The 22,306-nt window shown below is 45.0% G+C and overlaps 1 protein-coding gene across 1 annotated transcript in view; it reads right to left on the bottom strand.

Moving 5' to 3' along the window:
- LIPC (lipase C, hepatic type) overlaps positions 1-22,306 on the bottom strand; it is a 159,309-nt gene that overhangs the window by 122,632 nt on the left and 14,371 nt on the right. The window contains exon 2 of the mRNA XM_042988761.1: positions 16,077-16,203. Within this exon, the coding sequence (XP_042844695.1) occupies positions 16,077-16,161 (85 nt within the window). The 5' untranslated portion in view covers positions 16,162-16,203. The remainder of the gene's footprint in view (positions 1-16,076; positions 16,204-22,306) is intronic.

The following is a 22,306-nucleotide window of genomic DNA, read 5'->3' on the forward strand; positions in this document are numbered from 1 at the left end:
CAGTGCAAGCACGCTGCCTTATATTGAGTCGTAGGTGCTAAATACTAAATCACTGAGTAAATGAGGAGCTATTTTATGTTCTTTAAAACTTTCCTTCTCAAAGTGTGGTTTGGGGACCAGCTGCACTGGCATGACCTGGACGCTTATTAGAAATGCAAAATCTTGGAGCCTATCCCAGATGTACTGAAACACAACATTCATTTTAGTAAGCTCCCCAGATGATTCGTATGCACATTAAAGTTTGAGAAGCTTTGCTTTAGAGAGCAACATCTGAAGCTGGGGGAAGCTTAAACTCCCATTAAGGTAGCCAACATTGTGGGAAATTTACAGGCAAGAAGACGACACACACGTGATGTGCATGCCCTCTCCCCATTCTCACTAGCCTGAAAGCAGTTTCCTGGTTCTGTGGAAACCCAAAGGACTTAGAATAATCACTTCTATAAGATCCATAATGGGAGCAGAGCCAGCTTCCATGTGTCCCTATGTGTGTACTTTTCAGAGTAGGCTATGGTCTGGGGATCATTCCTTCCCTGCCAATCGATAGCTCTGTCATAGATGTTGACTGCAGCTTCTAATCAAGAGCCCCGAATGACTTCAGAGTCCCTGTGTTTTTAGCTGGGGAAGTAGGGCAGGATCTGAGGTGGTTTTCCTGTACCTCTGGGATGTTTTCCATTATCTCCAGCAGGGATGTGGAACTTGCTGAATGAAATGACTTAAAACTCACTGATTTAAAAAAGATGGGGGTGCCTGGGCGGCTCAGTCGATTGAGCATCCGATTTCAGCTCAGGTCATGATCTCATGGTTCATGGGTTCGCATCCCACTTTGGGCTCTGCCCTGACAGTTCAGAGCCTGGAGCCTACTTCAGATTCTATGTCTCCTTCTCCCTCTGCCCCTCGCCCACTCACACTCTGTCTCTCTCTCTCTCTCTCTCTCAAAGATGAATAAACATTAAAAAAAATCTTTTTAAAATGTATGTTACTTAGCCCCTTGATGGGGAGGCATATACTCAATGGTCATTTGCCATGAGCCTACTCCATGCCAAGCCTGTGTGGGTCCTGGGGATACAGTGGTGACTAAGACTTGACTCTGCCTTGAGGGGCTCATAGTGTGGTGGAAAGAGAGATATGTTGGCAGATAATGAAAGAGCGGTGAGCCAAGTGCCATGGAAGAGTTGGCATATATATATATATATATATATATATATATATGAATGAGAGAGAGAGGGATAAGATACATGTATTCACACACACACGCACATATATGTATATATATATAGATAGAGAGTGTATATATATGTATGTATATATACATATATATATATATACATGAGAGAGAGAGAGGGATAAGATACATATATTCATACACACACACATATCTATATAGAGAGAGAATTAAATGGTTTTGCAATCCATACACACATATAAATATATACATATATAGAGAGATAAAGCAAATATACTAAAATGTTAACAATTATTGAACCTATCTGGAGGGAATACAGTAACTCATTGTACTATCTTTTCAACTTTTTCTGTACTTGAATGCTTTTTTAATAAAAAGTGGGAGAGAGGGGCACCTGGGTAGCTCAGTAGGTTAAGCGTCTGACTTTGGCTCAGGTCATGATCTCATGGTTCATAAGTTTGAGCCCCACATCAGGCTCTGTGCTGATAGCTTGGAGCCTGGAGCCATCTTTAGATTTTGTGTCCCCCTCTCTCTCTGTTCTCTCCTGCTCGTGCTCTGTCTCTCTCTGTCTCTCAAAAATAAACGTTAAAAAAAACTTTTTTAAAAAAGTGGGAAAAATGTTGGGGGTAGTGCATGAATCAGGTGAGTATTATAATGGTCAGATGACTTAGTAAATGGTAGATGCTTACAAATATTTGTTTATGGCTCACAATACATAGTTGTGAAGTGCTTTCCCCATGTGACCCCATTCCATCCTCCCAACAACCCTATGGGGTCTGTAACAATCACCCCTGCTCACTAGCAGAGGCCTAGAGACCACGGTGATTTGCCCAAGGCCACCTGCTGGTAAGTGACGTAGTTGGGACCGAGACCCAGGCTCTTAGACTCCAAATCCAGTTCTCTTTTGTTACCCAGAGTCTCCCTCAGGAGTGGATGGTTTGTTTTCTGCCTCTACCAGGGGCCAGTGCCCAGATAGGAAGACGAGGCTCGTCCCTGGGTGGTCGACCATCCACTTTTCCTTTGGGTCTGCAGGGGGTGAAGACCAAGGGAGGCAGGCACCCAGGACAAAATGGCAACTGACCTTAGGTCCTTTCTCCTTGGCTGAGGCCAGGACCAGTCTAGGAAACAGCCTGGCTGAAGACAGCTTGTGTGGGAAAACGGCCTCTCAAAGCCAGAGAGAGCCATTGTACGGGCTCACATTGAGCACACTCCAGCAAAGATGATGGGTCTTTCAGGCACCACGCCAGAGGGTAAGTTTTATCACTTACCCGCAATATGAGCCAGATAAATGGCTCCTTCTTGGTTTCCTGCCAGTTATTGCTCGTGCTGCCAGAAAGTCTTAATCATGCTGTTGAAAGAGGCTGCGCCCCCTCCCCCCGCCAGCTGCCAGCTGGCTCCTGGGCCTCTCAGCTGGGCCACGGCTTCCTGCACCCCCACAGCAAAGGCTCCCCTGTTTGGGCCTGATTCAGAGCATGCAGACTTACTACTCACTTTTCAATCTCATGTATATTTATAAACCTCTTTTTATAACCCTGAAGCCCCCGGGGGTTGCTGAAGCTCAAATAGAACAGTGACATGTCTCCAGTGTCCCCAGTGCCTGGCTCAGGGCCCAGGTCAGAGCAGGGTCTTGAAAGTGCTGGCTGGATGTTCTGGGCTCAATTGTGTCCCCCACCCTTCCCCAAATTCATATGTCAAAGTCCTAACCCTCTGCGTGTGTCCCAATGTGACTGTCTTTGGAGACAAGGTCTTTAAAGAGGTAATTAAGGTTCATTGAGGTCACCAGCATGGGCCCTAATTCCACATGATTTATAAAAAAGAAGATTAGGACAGACATGCACAGAGGGAGACTACGTGAAGATAAAGAAGGGACAGGCAAGTACCAACCAAGGAGAGAAGCCTCAGAAGGAGCCAACTCTGCTAACACCTTGATCTCAGACTTCTAACCTCCAGAACTGTGAGAAAAGAAATTTCTGTGGTTTGAGCCCTTTGTCATGGCAGCTACAGCACTAGTGGACTGGACAAATGTTGACTTTGTGGGAGTCCTAGCACAGGCCAGGCACAGAGCCGGCGTGTGGCTAAATCTGGGAATAAATCCATGCCCCAGACATCATCCTTTGAGTATGGACTTCTCTGCTTGAATGGGTCATTCGGGGTATTTTCTGGGGCAAGCGGACAGGCTGACCCCCCACCCTCCCTCATGAGTCTTTCCTCCAGATCTTTCCTATTCAACATCACCCATCCTTATCATGAATCTCAGGGGCAGGAGCCTCTCTGTGTGGCATGAGGGGGGAGGCCAGGGCATGAGCAGTTACACGCCAAGAGGACCTGGTCATGGAATAATGGCAAGGCCCATGTTATAGGCAGCAGGGAGCATCTTGTGAACAGAGATTTCTCAGATGTTCTTGTGGTATCACCAAGCCTCAGAGAGGTCTTGGAGAGTCCAGCTCAGTTTGTGAAAGCAGTTCTGTACATAGAGGATTCTTGGGTGAGTAAAAACATGTTAGCTTTTTAAAAGTACCCTTGGTTACCTTAAATTGGCCCAGAATTTTCAGTCTTGGAATCATGGGGCCTCTCCTTTCTTCAGGCTGCCTGGGTTTGTGGTTGCACCTGGTTTGTGAGCTTGACTTTGGGGAACCAGGAGCTGTGAAAGAAAAGCTGAGATAAGAGGGACCAGGACTTTGTCCAGACACAGTTTCCTCCTGGGCCTCTGAGGAGGGGGCTGTCACTCATAGTGTGGGGAGGGTAAGCTTTTGGTCAGAAGTGGTCAGGCCCAGAGAGGCTTGGCATGCGTCCCAGGCTCTCATGGCACTCACATCTATAGTAGGGTACTTCTGAAGGCCAAGATACCCATTTGGGCTCTGTGGGGGACGCTGGGACTACCAGAAATGTGCATCAGTGAGACTCCCAGGGGCCTTGGGAGGCTTCTCCTGCCCCTTGCCCTTCAGGCAAGCCCACATGCATGTCTGACCCTGTAGGAAACACATTGGGAAAGAAATGGTCTGACGGTCATTTACTGTTTGGATTGTTCTTACAGAATTGTGCCTTTGTCCTCCCGGTGTTTGGGAATCTTTGATTCGCTCCAGGCAATTGAGTCACACTAGGGTTAAGGCAGGGGGCAATGTCTCATGTTTAAAGTGGACAGAACTTGGCTTTCATAGTTTTCTCTCCCATTAACCTTTAAATGGCTGACATCAGATGAGGCAGACATCGAAGGTCTCAGGGCACTGCAGCTACCTCTCAATGAGTCCTGGTGACACCCAGGGTGTCAGTGCTGGAAGGGACCCTGCATGACACTCACAGGAAGTCAGAGGCACAGATGGTGGACGCAGCCACCCAAAGGGTCTGTGCAGCTGGTGCAGTGGAACATTCCTCGGTTTCTTGGGGCATGAGAACACAAGAACAAAACACAACAGCACCAAAAACCAGCCCTGTGGGCAGCCAGATCCTGAAGTTCCCAAATGAACATAGAATAGATACAAAGTGCTGCCCAAAGGCCCACAGAATAGATACAAAGTGCCGCCAGGACTTTCTATGTCTGTGTTTGCGGCAAGACAGAGAGGAGGCCACATTGAAACTGAAAACGTGACTACACGTTCCCCTCTTTGGACTAACAGCACTGAATGTTGCTCTTGTAGCATTTCGATCACTAGCCCCACCTTCACCTTCCTGCCTAGATCATTCTTGACTGAATTGTGCAATAGTGAGTTCACAATAACTAATTGATTATTCAATTATGAAGATGCGTGGTCATTGAGTTGCCCACTATCCCTTTGACAGACTTCAATCCAGAATTCCCTCTGCATCCCCCACTTCTTGGTTTCAGCCAGCAAATCCCAATCTTCTAAGAAGCCCCCCTCGACATCTCACATTGGGATACCCCAGGGTTTCTCTGGGTGTGTTCTTTCTTGCTGCAGTAAGGTAAATAAGTCTTTCATTTGACTTCAAGTGTGCTCCTGATGGTCTTTGGTTGGTGAACTTTTACATCTCTAAATTGGGCATACTGATACCTGCCCAGGAAACATTCTTTATAGAGATGTTGTAAGAAGCAAGCAGTATCATGTGGGTGGGGAATGAGTTTTTCAAGTTGAAACTGCTATGGGTCTATAAGCTAGTACAACGTGGAATTTCCGAATGACTCTCTTTCCGGACTTAGAATACAGTACTTTTTACACGGAAGATTCCTATCCAAGCTTCTATTATGTGTTCCGTCTCATTTCATTGGTGTAAATTCCTCCCACTTAGGAATGGTACTTAACACAAAAACTTCAAAGACACTTGCCTGAGGCTGGGGCCTGCCTGGGAGGAAGATCTGAGTGTTTGTGGGTGCCTGTCAGGTGATGTAGCAGAGCTGGTGGCTTCTGAGCCCACCCCTGTCTTTTCCTCAGGATACCATTGCTTCCACCACAGAGAGGCCACGGTCTCAGGCTGAGGGATAAAACCATCCACTCACCAAAAAAAAAAAAAAAAAAAAAAAAAAAAAGCAGCCTGCAGCCTTATTTCTCTTTTTTCAAACACCAGCTTCAGTGGTGGCCCTAGTGCTCCAGGGTAAGGACCAAACTCCTTAGCATGGTCTTGGACATCCTCACCTCTGGCCATTTCTTTTACGTGCCCCCTTCTTGCCCCCCTCCTACCCCAGCCACAGCCAAGGACCTCAGGGATTCCCAATTTCATTATCATTTTTCAAGTCTCCAAGATTGCTTTATGCTTTTTCTTCTGCTTACAACATCCTTCCACATCTTTTCCTTCAAAACTCAACCCAAATACCCCTTCCTCTATCTTCCCAGCCAACCTCTCCTGCCTCATGGCCTTGTGGTGTTTTATACATAATGTTATTTGTGTACTTATCACATTGTACTGAAATTGTGTTTCTCCCAATCTTTACACACACACACACACACACACACACACACACACACACACGTAGGGAGCCAGAGACCCCGTCAGTTGGAAACCTCCTTGATGAAATGAAACTTGCTTTTTCATTTTTGTAACTTCAGGGATGCAGTTTTGTACTGACAGTGGGGCCTGGCACACAGTAGGTGGTTAATAAGTGTTATAACGTGCTGCTGTTGATCTTGTTATTGTTTCAGTATAAAGCAATTATGTTGTTTTCACTATTTTGGATTCTCTGAGGACAAGGAAGCTGGAACATTTGTCACCGGAAAGTTTTTCGCAATCAGAAAGGCCAGCCCTAGTCAACTGAGAATCCACAGCTCTGCCCAGCTTTGGGAAATGCCCGGCTCATCTGAAAAGAATGTTCTTGATCCTATTTTCAGGCCTGCCAAGGAGGGGTTCACTGTGTATGGTTAATTAGCTATTGCAACTAGTATTTTCCCACTAATTACAAGTAAGTATCAGCTGGGGATTTTTCTTCAAGAATCACTTTCTTTTTGACATGCCATATTTTATTTCAGAGGAATAAATTGGATGAATATCATGAGACTTCGCTATCGCTACCCCTGAGGGGTATTATTTGGGCTATCGCTACCCCTGAGGGAGGTCAAAATCCAGGATCAATCAATGTTGATCCCACCCCCTTCCCTACCAGAAAACTTGGAAAAGAAGCCAGGTTTGCCCCAGAGGCCTGCGTTATTTCTGTAGGAAGAGCCCTGAGTCTGAAAGTCAGGACACTTGGGTTCAAGTCTTGTTTTGCCATTGACTAGCTTTTTTTGTTTTACTAGTGGTTCCCCAGACATTGTCTCAGACCAGCAACAGCACTTGGAAACATGTTAGAAATGCAAATTCTCGGGTCTGCCCCAGTCCCCACCAAATTAGAAACTGCAGATGGGGGTCCAGAAATCTTATTTTAATAAGATTTACTTGTTTAATAAATTTAAATTTATTTAAATAAAGAGATTAAAATAAATAAATAAATAAATAAATAAATTTAATAAGATTCTAAACCACTAAACCAATCTGGTCAAATCCATTTTATCATTTTGCTATAAATTTATTTTTAAAATTATTCCAGTCATTAAAGTAAATGTACTACATATATATATACACACTATAACATTGTAAAAAATTTGGAAGAAACAAAAATTTAGGTATAAATTCAACTGAAGTATAAACATTCTTGTACATTTTCTAGTAGCATTCTTTTCCTCACACACGCATATTTTTAGCGTTGTAATCACAGGACACACACAACTAGGTATACTGACTTTTCCCTGCTTAATATGAATACTGTAAATACTATTCAGTGTTGCCACTTCTGTATCTTCATCGGAACTATTTTTATTTTTTTTAGAGAGCAAGAGAGAGTGTGAACATTGGAAAGAGGCAGAGGGGGAGAGAGAGAAAGACGGAGAGAAAGAAAGAGAAAGAGAGAATCCCAAGCAGGCTCCAACATGGAGCCTGACACGGGCTCTATCCCATGACCCTGAGATCATGACCTGAGTCGAAATCAAGTGTTGGACATTCAACCGACAGAGCCACCCAGGTGTCCCTTCATCAGAAATATTCTTTTTTTTTTTTTAACATTTATTTATTTTTGAGACAGAGAGAGACAGAGTATGAACAGGGGAGGGGCAGAGAGAGAGGGAGACACAGAATCCGAAACAGGCTCCAGGCTCTGAGCTGTCAGCACAGAGCCCGACGCAGGGCTCGAACTCACGGACCGCGAGATCATGACCTGAGCCGAAGTCGGACGCTCAACCGACTGAGCCACCCAGGCGCCCCTCATCAGAAATATTCTTAATGGCCACACAACTCTTCATGAAATAGTGCCACAGGTAGTTCACCAGAGCCCTGGTGAACTTGTGGATATGGAGGTGAAAATGCTCTGGATAGACGAGGAGGCCTCCCCTTTGAGGCACTTGATTTTCTCCTCACTCCTCCCTACCCCTCCCCCTAAAGCACCATTGTGGGAAGATCAAAACTACCAATGTTTCTGGAAATAGAGTCCTAAACAGAGAGGAAAGGGAGGTTAGCCAACAGCCCTGAGTTTTCCAGAGTCATCCAGAAACTCGGATTCTCCCAAACCTGAAATCCCCTCCTGAAACCCTGAAACAGTTAGGTCTTCACTGTGCTACTTTGTGGCTGCGTCTATGAATTGCACCTGCTCTTCACAAGCGTGGCTGGCACCCCCGATCTTTCAGTGTGGAGGAGCCACTGGAGTTTGTCTCCTTGCCCTAGGTTGGTGCCTGAGTGTGAGCTCCCCTCCCTGTAGCACTGGTTGGGCTCCCTCCCATTATTCTGGTTTCCACACTGAGGCTGAAGTCCAGCCACGACCCCTAGCCTGCTTGTCAGGGATCCAGGTGTCCTGCCTGGCCCTGGCCAGCCCCTTTCCCTAGGGGGCTGGACCTCAATCCCCAGCTGAAAGGGTCCCTCTCTAAAATGGACACCATCCTGGGAAACCTAGCATAACCACCCTCCTTCCTGGCTGTGCAAATGGCTGTGCCCTCTACCCAGCATGGATCCTGTGGAGGTGAGGGACACCCCAGGCTGAGGTCAGCGTGGCCCCGTTCCCATGGGCAGTGTAACCGGGACTGCTCAGTCTTGTGTGTAGACCAGCCCCCGCCCTCCTGTCCCCTCCCTGATGACCTGCCTGTGAGGACCCAGCACTGTGGCAGCTGGTGGGGGGAAACAAAGCGGGAGGAGGTTGCCGCAGGGATCTCTGTACTGGCCAGTTGGCTTTGGCTGGATTACTCATTTGGTTATTCAAGTGCTAGAGTCTGTTCCCAGGCCCACTTCCTTCAATAATCAGTTTCTTTTTGAAAATGTACCATTCACCCGACCCAGAATTAAAGAATAAGGACTCAGGTCCTGGGTCCCCTGTGAAAGGCAAGCAGCGTGGAAGACAGGCTGCTGTCCTTTTACCTCATGCTTGTCCTCTCTGGATGTGTTACCCTCAGGAGGGCTCGAGGGGCTGGGCCAGGACATCTGGCAGTGGATAGGATCTGCCCTTTAGCAGAGAGAAGATAGAGTCTCACTAGCATGCTAGTGGCTGGCCTGTGGATTCCTGTTCCCTGGACACTCCCAATGAACGAGCTCCATCTCTGGATATCACCTGCAACATTACTCACAATGACCTTCCCTGCAATTGTTGAGGCCTGTCAGGGATTTGTACATCCCACTGGGGGGGAATAATTCTGGGCCTGAGCCTATGATAGTGGAGGTGGCAGGTCTGAAGGCATCATACAAGGTGTGGCTTTTCCCAGTGGCCCTCTTGGGACAACAAATCCAAGACCAATCTAACTGCAGATAATCAGGATTAAAAAACAATGTTTATTTATTTATTTATTCTGAGAGAGAGAGCCTGCAGAGGGCAGAGAGAGAGAGAGAGAGAATCCCAAGCAGGCCCCGAACCACCAGCCGCAGAGTCCGATGTAGGGTTTGATTTCATAAACCATGAGGTCATGACTTCAGCCAAAATCAAGAGTTGGATGCTCAACCGAATGAGCCACCCAGGCACCCCCAGGATTTTTTTAAATTTTTTTCTTTTACTTATAAATAATTTAAAAACACTTAATAGCCTTAAATTCTTTATATATATATATATATATATCTTTAAATACACTTCAAATCACTGGCAATATGCATGTATGTAGTTTTTTCAGTTGTGATTAATATGTACATTATTCAATCCTGTTTTTTCCTCCACTTTATTGCCTACAGAATTTCCTCGTACTTATTTTTTTATTTTTACTTTTTTAAGTTTGTTTATTTATTTTGAGAGAGGCAGAGAGAGCATGAGTCGGGGAGAGGCAGAGAGAGAGGGAGACAGAGAGAATCCCAAGCAGACTCTGCACTGTTAGCACTGAGACCAATGCGGGGCTCGAACTCACGAAACTGTGAGATCATGGCCTAAGCTGAAACCAACAATCGAACGTTTAACAGACTGAGCCACCCAGGCGCCCCCTCCTTGTACTTGTTTTTAAAAGCCTCAAGACCAGTTGTTGTTTAACTTTTTGGAGGTCACAGTTCCCTTTGATAATCTGTCAGTTATGACCTCTCTCCCCAACTCAAAGGGCACATAGACATGGCCTTGGGTGCCATCTGAGGAGACCTCCAGACTCTCAGAAACATCATGCCAGATTAAGATCCCTCATGTTGTACTATGAGCACCCAAGGGCCAGCATTAAGCCTTATATTTGTGCATTCCATCTTTATTATCCCCCAAAGTTCCTGGAACTTTTAGTACTTTAGTAGGTATTTGAGACAATGCTTGTTTAAAGATGGATTTGGTGCTAGCTGGATGGTATATTGTTAGGCATTCTGGTTGTTTCCAGTTGTCGGCAGTTGTGACCCGATGCTGCGGTCAACTCCTACCTACAGTTTGCTTTTTTTTTTCTTCATCCCACAAGGCCTGTTTTGGGGAGGTGTTTGGGCTTGAAAAACACATGGACTTTATTGGCTCTGTACCTTTGCTTATGCACAAGGAAAGCCTCCTTTTCTTTGGTCTAGATTCCCCCCTGCAAGACCCTGCTCAAGTGCTGTGGGTCTCCCCAGAGCTTTCCCTTGCCCTACACATGGAAGTGTGTGTCTTCTGTATCTCTACCTGCCCCTTGTCGTCATCAGTTTGGGCTTCTCTAACAAACTGCCATAGACTGGGTGGCTTGTAACCAACAGAAACTTGTATCCCACAGTTCTGGAGGCTGCAAGTATGAGATCTGGGTGCCAGCACGGTCAGGTTCTGGCGAGAGTCTGCTTCCTCGTTTCCTCATATGTTGGAAAAAGAGCAAGCTCTCTGGAATCCCTTTTATAAGGGTGCTAATCCCATTCAGAGGCCTCCACCCTTATGAACAGAGGCCACACATAATACCATCACATTGGGGTTAGGATTTCAACACAAATATGGGGGGAATACAAGCATTCAATCTATTGTACTCCTCTCTGCTGGTACTCAGCACATTCCATGTTCTTGTGAGAAAATGTTATATACACATCTTATCTCCTTTATTAGACTCAGATACTTCATGTATCTGATACCCAGAACAGATCATTTTAATATACCTCTGCTTTGTAAGACAAAATTATTTTCAGGAATATTTCAAAAATCAGGAATTGCTATTTTCTTGATTTGTTCTTTGTTTTAGAGCAATGAACAATTTAGGAGGAAGAGTATATTGCCACTTTAAAGATAATCAAATGCATTAAAAGTATTCCCTGTAAGAACTAAAATTTTTACTTACCAAACAAAATATGGTTGACTTTTGAACAACAGAGGTTTGAACTATGTGGGTGCAAATGTACATAGATTTTTTCCCCCATAAATACATGACAGTATTGTAAATTTATTTTCTCTTCCTTATTTTCTTAGTAACGTTTTTTCTTTTCACTAGCTTACTTTATTGTAAGAATATGGTATGTAATATATATATGACATGCAAAATATGTGTTAATTGACTGTTTATATTATTGGTAAGGCTTCTGGTCAACAGTAGGCTGTTAGTAGTTAAGTTTTGGGGGAGTCAAAAATTATATGTGGATTTTCTTTAAAAAATTTTTTTTTAAATGTTTATTTCTGAGAGAGAGAGAGAGTGCTCTAGCAGGGGAGGGGCAGAGAGAGAGAGGGAGACACAGAATCCAAAGCAGGCTCCAGGCTCTGAGCTGTCAGCACAGAGCCTGATGTGGGGCTTGAGCCCACAAACCTAGAGATCATGACCTGAGCCAAAGTTGTATGCTTGACTGACTGAGCCACCCAGGTACCCCATTGTATGTGGGTTTTCGACTGCACAGGGTGTTGGTGACCCTAACTCATATGGTGTTCAAAGGCCAACTGTATTACACCTCACAGTTCACTGTAATATGTGTCTTACTGTTTTATTTTGATTTTTTAAATGTTTATTTATTTATTTTTTTTGAGAGAGAGAGAGAGAGAGATTGGGAGGTAGAAGAGCTTAGGGGCAGAGAGAGAGGGGGATGGAGAATCTGAAGCAGACTTTGTGCTGTCAGTGTAGAGCCCGAGGCTGAGTGTGAACCCGCGAACTACAAGATCATGACCAGAGCTGAAGTCAGATGCTTAACCCAGAGCTACCCAGGTGCCCCTGTTTTACTGTTTTAAATTGTAAACACAGAAACACTAAATGGTCACCTAGGGTAAGAGAATTGAAGTTTTGAGGTTTTGTTTCTTGGCTTTTACAATCACTCTGCTATCATCTTTTATTCTGAATTTGCTGTGTAGATGTAGGAATATGCAATAAGTCCCAGAGGGGCTGGAGGCATGAGATGATCAAAGCAAGTTGGGGGGATTTGAAACCGTGATACACTTCCTCCTGCAGTGAGCGCGTCACTGAATGCGTGAAGGTCAGGCGCCAACCGTGTAACTAGGAGCGCTCAAAATGAACGTCGATGGAGAACTTAATATTAACTAAAGGATAAGTAATACAAAAGTGTGATCCTTTGAAGGTAACATATATATAAAACTCAACAGTAACCATAGAAGTTATTTGCAACTTTGACCAAAAAACTATTTTGGGGGGTAGGAGGTTTATTTTTTACCACTGACATTATTTAGAATTGTGATAATGAAAGACGGACCAACTTTCAGCAGGTTCTGCTATTGTAATGACCGTCCCTATGAAGGATGACCTTCTGAGTGTGGACTTCCAGGACACGTGGCTCCCACCTCCCACCCCCAGCCTACCCCTGATTTGACAGCTCGAGGTGGGAGTTCGGGACAGTGGCTGGCAGGGCACGGTGGGACGCAGTGTCCACGGCAGGAACGCAGTGGTTCTGTGTGTGGGCTGAGGCCAGGGGGATGGCTGATAGGTGAGGCTAATTGTCTTCACGTACTCCAAACAAAACAATACACCACAATGCACTGAATACAAAAACCGGTAATAGAATCCAGTCCTCTCCTCTGAAGCCAGACATTAAAGAAATATGCAACATTTCTTGTAAATCAATGTCACTCCCTTTTTATCGTCATTGTTTGCAAACTACAAGGTATTTCTCATAATATGATATGTATTGATACGGGATTGGCTCGCCGTTATTTTTAACGGCATTAACATTTTAAGAAATGTCTCTGTTTTGGTCTCCAATATGGCAAATACTGATAGCTGTATTCCATATAAAAAAAAAGCTCTCTGGACCCCTAAGGCATTTTTCAGGATGTCATGATGCCCTGAGACCAGGAAGTTTGAGAACTGCGGCATTCATGCACTGCCTTGTATATGGCAGATGCTTGTGCCACAGGGTTAAGAGAACGAGCCACTGAACAGATGGGCTTCAGCTGCTTCTGGTATTTGGAAGTTGTGGCTGAGACTGGAGGGAGGAGCAGGCCCCTGGAGGCAGTAGTGGTGGACACCTGGAAGGTGGGGGCTGCTGGGGTCAAGAGGCAGGATCCTCCGTTTGAGAGCACTATTAGCTCTCATGGCAACATCAGTGTGGTGGGTCTGGGGGTCAGGCAGTGAGGACTGGGGATGACAGTGATGGTAGGTCCATGTCCCGGGGGCGTCAGGAGGCTACCCATACCTGGTTCCCCTTGGTGCTGACAGATTGGAACAGCTGTCCCAATCTGTCTTTCTGGGTGGGAACTGAGCAGTTTTGGTTTTGAGGGGCCTCTGGCTGTCAAATCATTGAGAATGAGGACAACAGAAAGAAAGGCCTGTAGGCTCAGTCAGATTGAGCTCTAGGTGCTTCTCCCTGCTCTGCTCTGAACAGCCATGGGACCCCTGCAAGCCGCCTATGTGCTGGCTCACTCTACCACATGGTGAGGATGGGGTAGCATCTGGCACATACTGGATACACAGTACCTTGGTGGGTCCATTAGTAATGTCATTAATAAAAACAAAAAGAGGCAGGCTGGGAGGGGTGGGGCTAAGGAAGAAGGGTCCTCGGGGGAGTACTTCCTGGCCCATGACTAGTGACAGTGGGAGCTTGGAATAGACCAGGGTTTCTCAACTCTCAACCACTCTGGACACTTTGCCCTGGATAACCTGTTGTGGGAGCTGTCATGTGCATGGTAGAATGTTTATTTAGCAGCATCCCTGGCCTTTGCCCACTACATGCCAATAGCCCTCTCTCTTCAACTCTGACAACCAAAGATGTCTTTGGACATTGTGGAGGATAATTTTGCCTCTGGTTGAGAGCCACCAGTCTAGGTACTTGTCTGACAAGGCCTCCACTGTGGGTGCTTGCTTCCAGCCAATGCCTTGGAGGTGACCCACCAGCTTCATCCACACAAGATCTGTCTGTCTCACTCCTTTCAGGAAGAATTCTTCCCAGAGATTCTACTCCCAAAGGAACAGGAGGCCTCCTGACTCTGCTCCCTTTCCCGGAAGAACCCTCCTGCTAATCATGGCTGTTTCCCTCAGCTTTTGGACAAACCAGACCCTGGGAAAGCAGCAGCTGAGCGACGCAAGAGCTGGTGAAGGGAATCTGGATGCCCAGCAGCCTGGGGGAGGCCGTCCTGCCCGTCAGCCTCCTCCTTGGCAGTCATGCCTTCCAACCTCCAAGTCTCCACTAGAATATAGTCTGGGCCAATAACAACGCAATGGAAGAACAAAGGGAGGTATGTTTACCCAAAGGAATGCTGCTGCCACCAGAATGAACGAGTCACCGCCACATACACGTGCCCCGGATGAATCTCACCAGGATAGTGTTGAGTGAAAAAGCCAGAGGCAAAAGTGCACATGCTCTATGGTTCCATTAATGAAAAGTTCCCCCAGAGGCAAAATACTCTACGTTAAAGCTCAAGGGGTACACAAGGGAGGCTTCTGGGATGCAGGTTCCGACTATGAAAATTCATTGAGCAGTTATGATACAGTCACTTTTCTAGATCTACGGAAAATAAACAAACAAAAACAACATTCTGGGCCAAAGGTCAGGACAGGCCCTTTAGCAAAATCCCTGTCAACCCAGGGAATGAAAATCATCAGTAATTTTGCCTGGCTGGCTCTAAATCATTATTGTCATGTTTGGACATGGCTTTACACATGAGATGATGAATACAAAATAATCAGCATAGTGCTTGGCACAGAAAATGCTGAGGAAATGGTAATAATACTACCAATTAGTATTGATGTAGGATACAAAATAATAATAAAATAATCAACGGCCTTTTTTCTTATAGGGGAAACAAAAGATTCTGGAAATTTCAGGTATATTCCTGGTTACTAAATTCCTGATTCTCAAGGTTTTTGGAGCTCCTTCCAAAGATAGTCTTTGAGGAAAGAAAAATCTAAGTCTCTTCCTCAGAGTGAGTAGCTCCTGACCAGTAATCAGCACACACACAAAAATCCCAAATACCTAATTTGGCCAAACTGTTCAGTTTCCTTCATATCCATCATTTATTGATCCAATATACTGTTTAGCCAGGAACCTGGAATCCACCTACCTGGTCAAGCAATTGGATCTACCTTTGGCCATCAATCAAGTTTATGAATTTATAAATCAAACAAGTGTGACTGCTGTTGGATTTCTCCGTCTCAGAGTAAAACTGTGGCAGAAAAACATGAAGTCTAGAAAATATGCAATGCTATCTCTTCTTTAGACCTGACCAGAAACAGGACTCTACAAATTCCTCTCTTCTCAGACAGCCAGCAATCAGGCAACCTCAGCAAAACGGAGCATTTCATTGCAAGCTGCACTCCCCAACCACAAATTAGATGCCAAATTAACTCTCGGGAACATCCCAAACTCTTACAGATCATTCTCCCAAGACCCAAGTCTTGGCATGACGGGTTCTGAATCAGACATGAGGGAGAGAATTCAGTGCAGGCCGCAAGTGCTTTTAGACTTCTATCCCCAGAGAGATCTCCTAAAATTTCAGTCCTGCACGAACGGCAACATGTCCCTGTGACCCGTGATGCCACTAATAGAATCAAGTTCTGTCCCACACCGTCAAGAACACTCAGTGAATTTGTCTCACAAATGTTCTTTGTGACAGACATTTAAGAAAGAAAAATCCATGCCCATTTCCACAGAAAAGGCAGGCTCTTACCTAGTCCCAGGCTTTGTCCATGGGCACTTGATTGGATAAAGACGCACAAAACCAAGAAAATAGAGACACACAGGGGACTTTCCATTTCTCCTGTTTCATCCGGAGTCCAAGGTCTTCTTGCTAATTCCTGAAGTTAAAAAGACAAGATCGCCTATTGATACTTTGTCAGGGAAGCCTGCTGATTAATAATTAACATTTAACCATGTTACCCAGTGTCCACCTCGCTTGCTACCCCCTTGCAAGCCCAGATCTAACTATATCTAATAGAAAAAAAGTTGATTTACAAAAGCTTTTTAAAAATTCTGATACATTTGGAGAATCAAATATCTTGTCTTGTATTCTTACCTTCTTGGGCCAAGGTCATAGTTCCAAATTAATCAATTTGGTTAATGTGTTGTGTTTGGAAATTCTGTCAAAGGTCAGGGGTCGGTGGCTCCCACACGGTTGCCTAGCTCTCCCTCTGATAGAGGGGATGCTGGTTCATGGCAATGGTATTTCAAATTGCAGACTAAGCACAAAGAAAAAGAGAAGGGCTCTGCCAGGTGGAGAGCAGCTGGAGGGCCCATTTTCTGTTGAATTTAGCAAAATGGCTGGTGCCTCAAGTCAAAGAGTTGGTGGGGTAAACGTTTCTATAGCTGAAGGGGGCAGGAAAGCTCTAACCTCAGTGTAAGAAGAGGATGACACAGAAGCAAAGATGTGGGACTGAATGCCTTTGAGGGGGGCCCCATTGGGAGGTGACCCCAGAAGAAACTCTCCTCTGTGCTAACTAATGTTCCCTTGTGTAGAGGACTGAGAAGTCAGGCAGGGGAAATGTTACTGTGTATGACTCTTATGATATTCCTTGGGTCTCTAGTTTTATTTCAACTTTATTTATTCCAACTTTTCTCCCCCTGCATACCTACTATGTTCCAGGCACTGTTTTAGGCTCTTGGGACATACAAGTAAACAAAACAGACCAAGATTCCAGTCTTTGTGAAGCTTATATACCACTGGGGGGAGGAGGAATCAGATGATAGAAAATAAACATAGTAAACAAGAGATTTATGTAGATTGTAGAGTGTAATAAGCTATGGAAAAAGGGAAAGTATAGCAGAATTCAGGAGGTGGGGGGAGGTAGTGATTTTAAATGGTCAGGATGAGCCTTGTTGGGAAGTTGAACTTTAAACGAGGGTTTCAGTGAGTTGCCTCTGTGGACATATTGGGAAAGAGAGCTTCAGACAGCCAGAGCACCCAATGCAAAGGCCCTGAGGTAGGAGCATGCCTGGTCTGTTCCAGGAACAACAAAGAAGCCAATGATCAAGGAGATACCCTTATAAAGACTTTGACTTTCATGATCTGAGACATAGGAAACCATCCTGAGGAGAAGAGTCACATGATTTGCATTATATCTTTAAAAGATCATTCTGGTTTGCAAGGCCAGGGACAGATTATAAATGAGCAAGGGTGCACGTTGGGGAGATGTGTGAGGAGGCTATTGCAGTGATCCAGTGAGAAGTGATGGTGGCTTGGTTCAGTATGGTAAGAGCGGAATTGAGGAGTGGTTGGATGGTGTTGGGTATATTTGGAAGGTGGGTGCAACAGAGTTTCCTGACTACTGGAATGTGGGCTGTAAGGCAAAGAGAGGTGCTGAGGATGACTTCAAGGACTTTGGCTTGAGCAAGTGGACAATGGGGTTGATATCAGCTGAGGTGGGGAAGGCTGTGAGTGGAACAGGCTTGGTGGGGGAAGATTAGGCAATCAGCTTTGACCCTGTGGAGTCTGAGATGCCTCTCAGACATTCAACAGGAAATGTTGAGTAGGCAGTTAGGTAAGTTGGGCGTCAGCTCTGCAAATTAACTCATCAAGATACCAGTGTATCCAAGTGGCTTCGAAATATCCAAGACGCTTCCCTCCCAAATGTCTGCAGAGTAAACTCTCTTAGCACTTTCTACATGGGAAGAGGCTTTCAAAGTTCTGGCCCTTGTAAGTCCCTGCTTCACCAAAATCTCCCTATGATCATCGCATGCCAACTCATTTTGCGAGGCTCTCTTCGGTTGGGATAGGAGGAAAGATGCCTGTTCCCTTTCAGGGGTGCTATACAGACAGCACCTGTCTGCCCAAGCTCTGCCTTCCTAACCCATCACCCTTGTGTGGTGGTTTTAATGCACAAGCTCTTCTTGTTTCCTTGAAGCTTGCCGGGGAGACTCCTGGCAGGGAAGAGAGGAGGACTTCACAGAGAATCAGATTTCCAGAGCCTGAGGATGCTGGGTCTACTATCTATTAGCCGAGCAAAATGTTACTTAACCTTAATGAGTTCCATCTCCTCACCTGTAAAATGGGATAGCATAAGCCAGAGAAAATACTTTGAAATACTAACTTAATATGATTTTTCTCCCAACATCTCCCCCTTGTTCTCGCTTCCACTTAACAAGGGCAAACCAGAGAGAATTCTACAAATCCTCTGTCATCCCCAAACTTAGGACCTAGGACAAATGAATTGTAACCAAGAAAGACAAGCAAAGGGCTAAACATGTTTTGTTTTGTTTTCACGTTTATTTATTTATTTTGAGAAAGAGAGCATGCACATGAGCGGAGGAGGGACAGAGAGAGAGGGAGGGAGAGAGAGAAAATCCCAAACAGGCCCCACGCCCAGTGTGGAGCCCAACATGGGGCTCAATCTCACTATGGTGAGATCATGACCTGAGCCAAAATCAAGAGTCGGTCGCTTAACTGAGCCACCCAGGCACCCCAAGGCTAAACATATTTTAAAGGAAGCAGGAGCACCCCACCTTCCCATCATCAGAAAGAAAGTCTCTTGGGCTTCTCAGGTCAGTGGAGATGAAAAGATTGTAGGTCTGAGGGCACAGGAGACCGTCCCCGGCTTCCCAGAAACCCTGCTGGAAGTTGGTAAGAACCCAAGGGGGATATGGCTATGTGGTGCTGGCAGATGGGCAAAAGGATGCCCCTGTTCCTGGCGGGAAGTAGGAGAGCAGTGAGCCTCCAGCACTAACAGGTCATGGAAGATGGGGAGGACAGGCCCCTCCATGGCCACCTGGGGGGGTGGGTGACAGAGAAGCAGGCGGCACCCCCACCCCCAGGCCTAGGTGTTGCTGTGTCTGATCCAGAACTATGGCACACCGGGGGTGGGGGTGGGGTGGAAAGAAGAAATCCGGGAGGGCTTGAAAAACAGGAGTTTGGAGTCAGTAATTCAGATGGCTTACAGAAAGTAAAGACATTTCGTGTATATTAGAATTTGCGGCCTGAGAATCATCTCTGTACAAAAGCAGATACGTCATGAGTATTAGAGATGTGCATGTGAAGTGCAGAGCCCAGTGCCCGGTTCATAGTAGAGGTTCAGTAAATGCAGTCACTTATTCTGGAGACAGCATACTCAGTGGTCAAGAGCCCAGGCTTTGGAATCAGACAGGTCTAGGTTCAAATCCTTGGCCTACCACTTCCTAACTGGGTAACCTGGGGCAAGACCTGAGTATTCTGAGCTTTAGTTTTTTTCTTCCATCTGTACAAGGACTACTGATATCTACCTGATCAGGTTAAAGGGCATAATGGAAAGAGATAAAGCAATCCTGGCAAGCAGGAAATAATAAATGGCAGTTATTATTATTGTTTGATTGTTTTAATTTACATAGGGAAACAAGAGGGTCTCCAGGAGGTAGATAACAGTAGGACCATAGTGATAAAATGAAAAGGGTAGCCAAAGAGAGGGTCTGGGCCAGTAATTTCAAAATCTGAGCACTGGAATCAGAGTCAGCCTGAGATCTCAGGGAGTGGACAGGTTTGGGGACAGCCCAAGAACAATCCAATTAAAGCTTCTAGGACTGAGGCCTGGAGAGCTTTCATTATAAAAACAAGTTCTCCATGAAGTTTGAACCATTGCCTCTAACTGGCTTCTGTGAGGTCTATCAGGGCACAAGAAGAACAGAATAGGCCCTAAAGATGTTTTTATATTTTCTGCTAGAGGCTGGATGCCTCTAAAATTCATATGTTAAAGCATAGCCCCCAAAGTGATGGTATTAGAGATGTGGTCTTTGGGAGGTGATAAGGTCCTGAGGGCAGAGCCCTCATGAGTGGGGGGAGTGTCCTTGTAAAAAAGACTGCACACAGATTCCTTGCTTCTTTAAAAAAATTTTTTTTAATGTTTATTTATTTTGGGGAGAGAGAGACAGAGTGTGAGCCAGGGAGGGGCAGAAAGAGAGGGAGACACAGAATCTAAAGCAGGCTCCAGGCTCCAAGCTGTTAGCACAGAGCTGGATGCAGGGCTTGGACTCACAAACCATGAGATTGTGACCTGAGCCGAAGTCAGACGCTTAACCAACTGAGCCACCAGGTACCCCAATTCTTTGCTCCTTTGCTCCTGTGAGGTTATAGTGAGAACATGGCCATCTGTGAGGATCTCACCAGACCCCACATCTGCTGGTCCCTTGATCTTGGACTTTCTAGCCTCCAGAACAGTGAGAAATAAATTTCTTTTGTTTATAAATTTCTGTTGTTCACCCGGTCTATGATAACCTATTACAGCAGCATGGATGGAGTAAAATACTACCTTGGAAAACTGTGTGTGTGTGTGTGTGTGTGTGTGTGTGTGTGTATTTTTTATGTCTGGGAAACGTTTTATCTCTCCTTCTATTTTGAACGACAGCCTTGCTGGATAAAGAATTCTTGGCTGCATATTTTTCTGATTCAGCACATTGAATATATCCTGCCACTCCTTTCTGGCCTGCCAAGTTTCTGTGGATAGGTCTGCTGCAAACCTATCTTCCCTTGTAGGTTAAGGATTTTTTTTCCCTTGCTGCTTTCATGATTCTCTCCTTGCCTGAGTATTTTGTGAATTTGACTATGATATGCCTTGTTGATGGTCGGTTTTTGTTGAATCTAATGGGAGTCCTCTGTGCTTCCTGGATTTTGATGTCTGTGTCTTTCCCCAGGTTAGGAAACTTTTCTGCTATGATTTGCTCACATAACCCTTCTACTTCTTTTTCTCTCCCTTCCTCTTCTGGGACCTCTATGATTCTGATGTTCCTTTTTAATGAGTCACTGATTTCTCTTATTCTTAAATTGTGCTCTTTTGCCTTAATCTCCCTCTTTTTTTCTGCTTCATTCTTCTCCATAAATTTGTCCTCTATATCGCTGATTCTCTGTTCTGCCTCATCCATCCTTGCCACCCTGGCCTCCACTCGAGATTGCAGCTCAGTTATAGCATTTTTTATTTCATCCTGACTAGCTTTTACTTCTTTTATCTCTGGAGGAAGGGATTCTAATCTATTTTCGACTCCAGCTAGTATTCTTATTATCGTGATTCTAAATTCTGGTTCAGACATCTTGCTTGTATCTGTGTTGGTTAAGTCCCTGGCTGTCGTTTCTTTCTGCTCTTTCTTTTGGGGTGAATTCTTTCGTTTTGTCATTTTGAAGGGAGAAGAGGAATTAATGAGGTTAAAAAATTAAAATTAAAAAAATTTAAATTAAAAAAAATTTAAATTAAAAAATTAAAAACACACACACACAAATTAGAATAAATAATGCTAGATCCTAGGTGTGTTTTAGTCTGGGTGTTGAAAGGGGCTTGACAGATTAGAGAAAAAAGGGGAAAGAAATAAAAAAGGAAATCACTTGAAAATTTGAAAAAATGAATACCCTGAAGTAGACTAAAATGAAATGATGGAAGTAAAATAGAATTTGAAAAAATTTACACAAAGGTAGAAAATATAGTAGAAAAAAATTAAAGAAAAATATTTTTCATAAAAATTGAAAGTAAAAATGAATTTTTTCTCTTTCTGTATTCAAGAAAGAGAAAAGAAACAAAGAAGAGAAAAAAGAAAAAAGAAAGAAAATTGAATAGATGGACCAGCGAACAGACTGAAATATGAGTGAAGTGACTTCGTTTTCCCCTAGAAGTCAAATTAGGAAGCGCTTTATAGTCCATAAACTAAGCAGGCGGAGAGACTTGTGTTCCCGAAGAGCGAGGTTGGCCCAGCTGGGCGGGGCTTAGTGTAATGGTTCCATTCTCCACTAGATGGCGCTGCTTAGCTTACTGGGATGGATTATTCTGGCGCTTGTAGGTGCGTATGCGCATGCGCGGGAGCGGCAAAAATGGCGTCATCCGACTACCCAACGTCTAGTGTCAGAGGTGTTCTCCCCGATCAGCAATCGTGCACCCGTCCTTCGTCTTCGGCTTCCATCCACTCCCCGCTTTTACACAGTCCGGGACCAAGCCCCAGGCAGCACCTCCCTCCAGA

This window comes from Panthera tigris, chromosome B3, assembly GCF_018350195.1.
Source record: "Panthera tigris isolate Pti1 chromosome B3, P.tigris_Pti1_mat1.1, whole genome shotgun sequence".
Taxonomy (NCBI): Eukaryota; Metazoa; Chordata; class Mammalia; order Carnivora; family Felidae; genus Panthera; species Panthera tigris.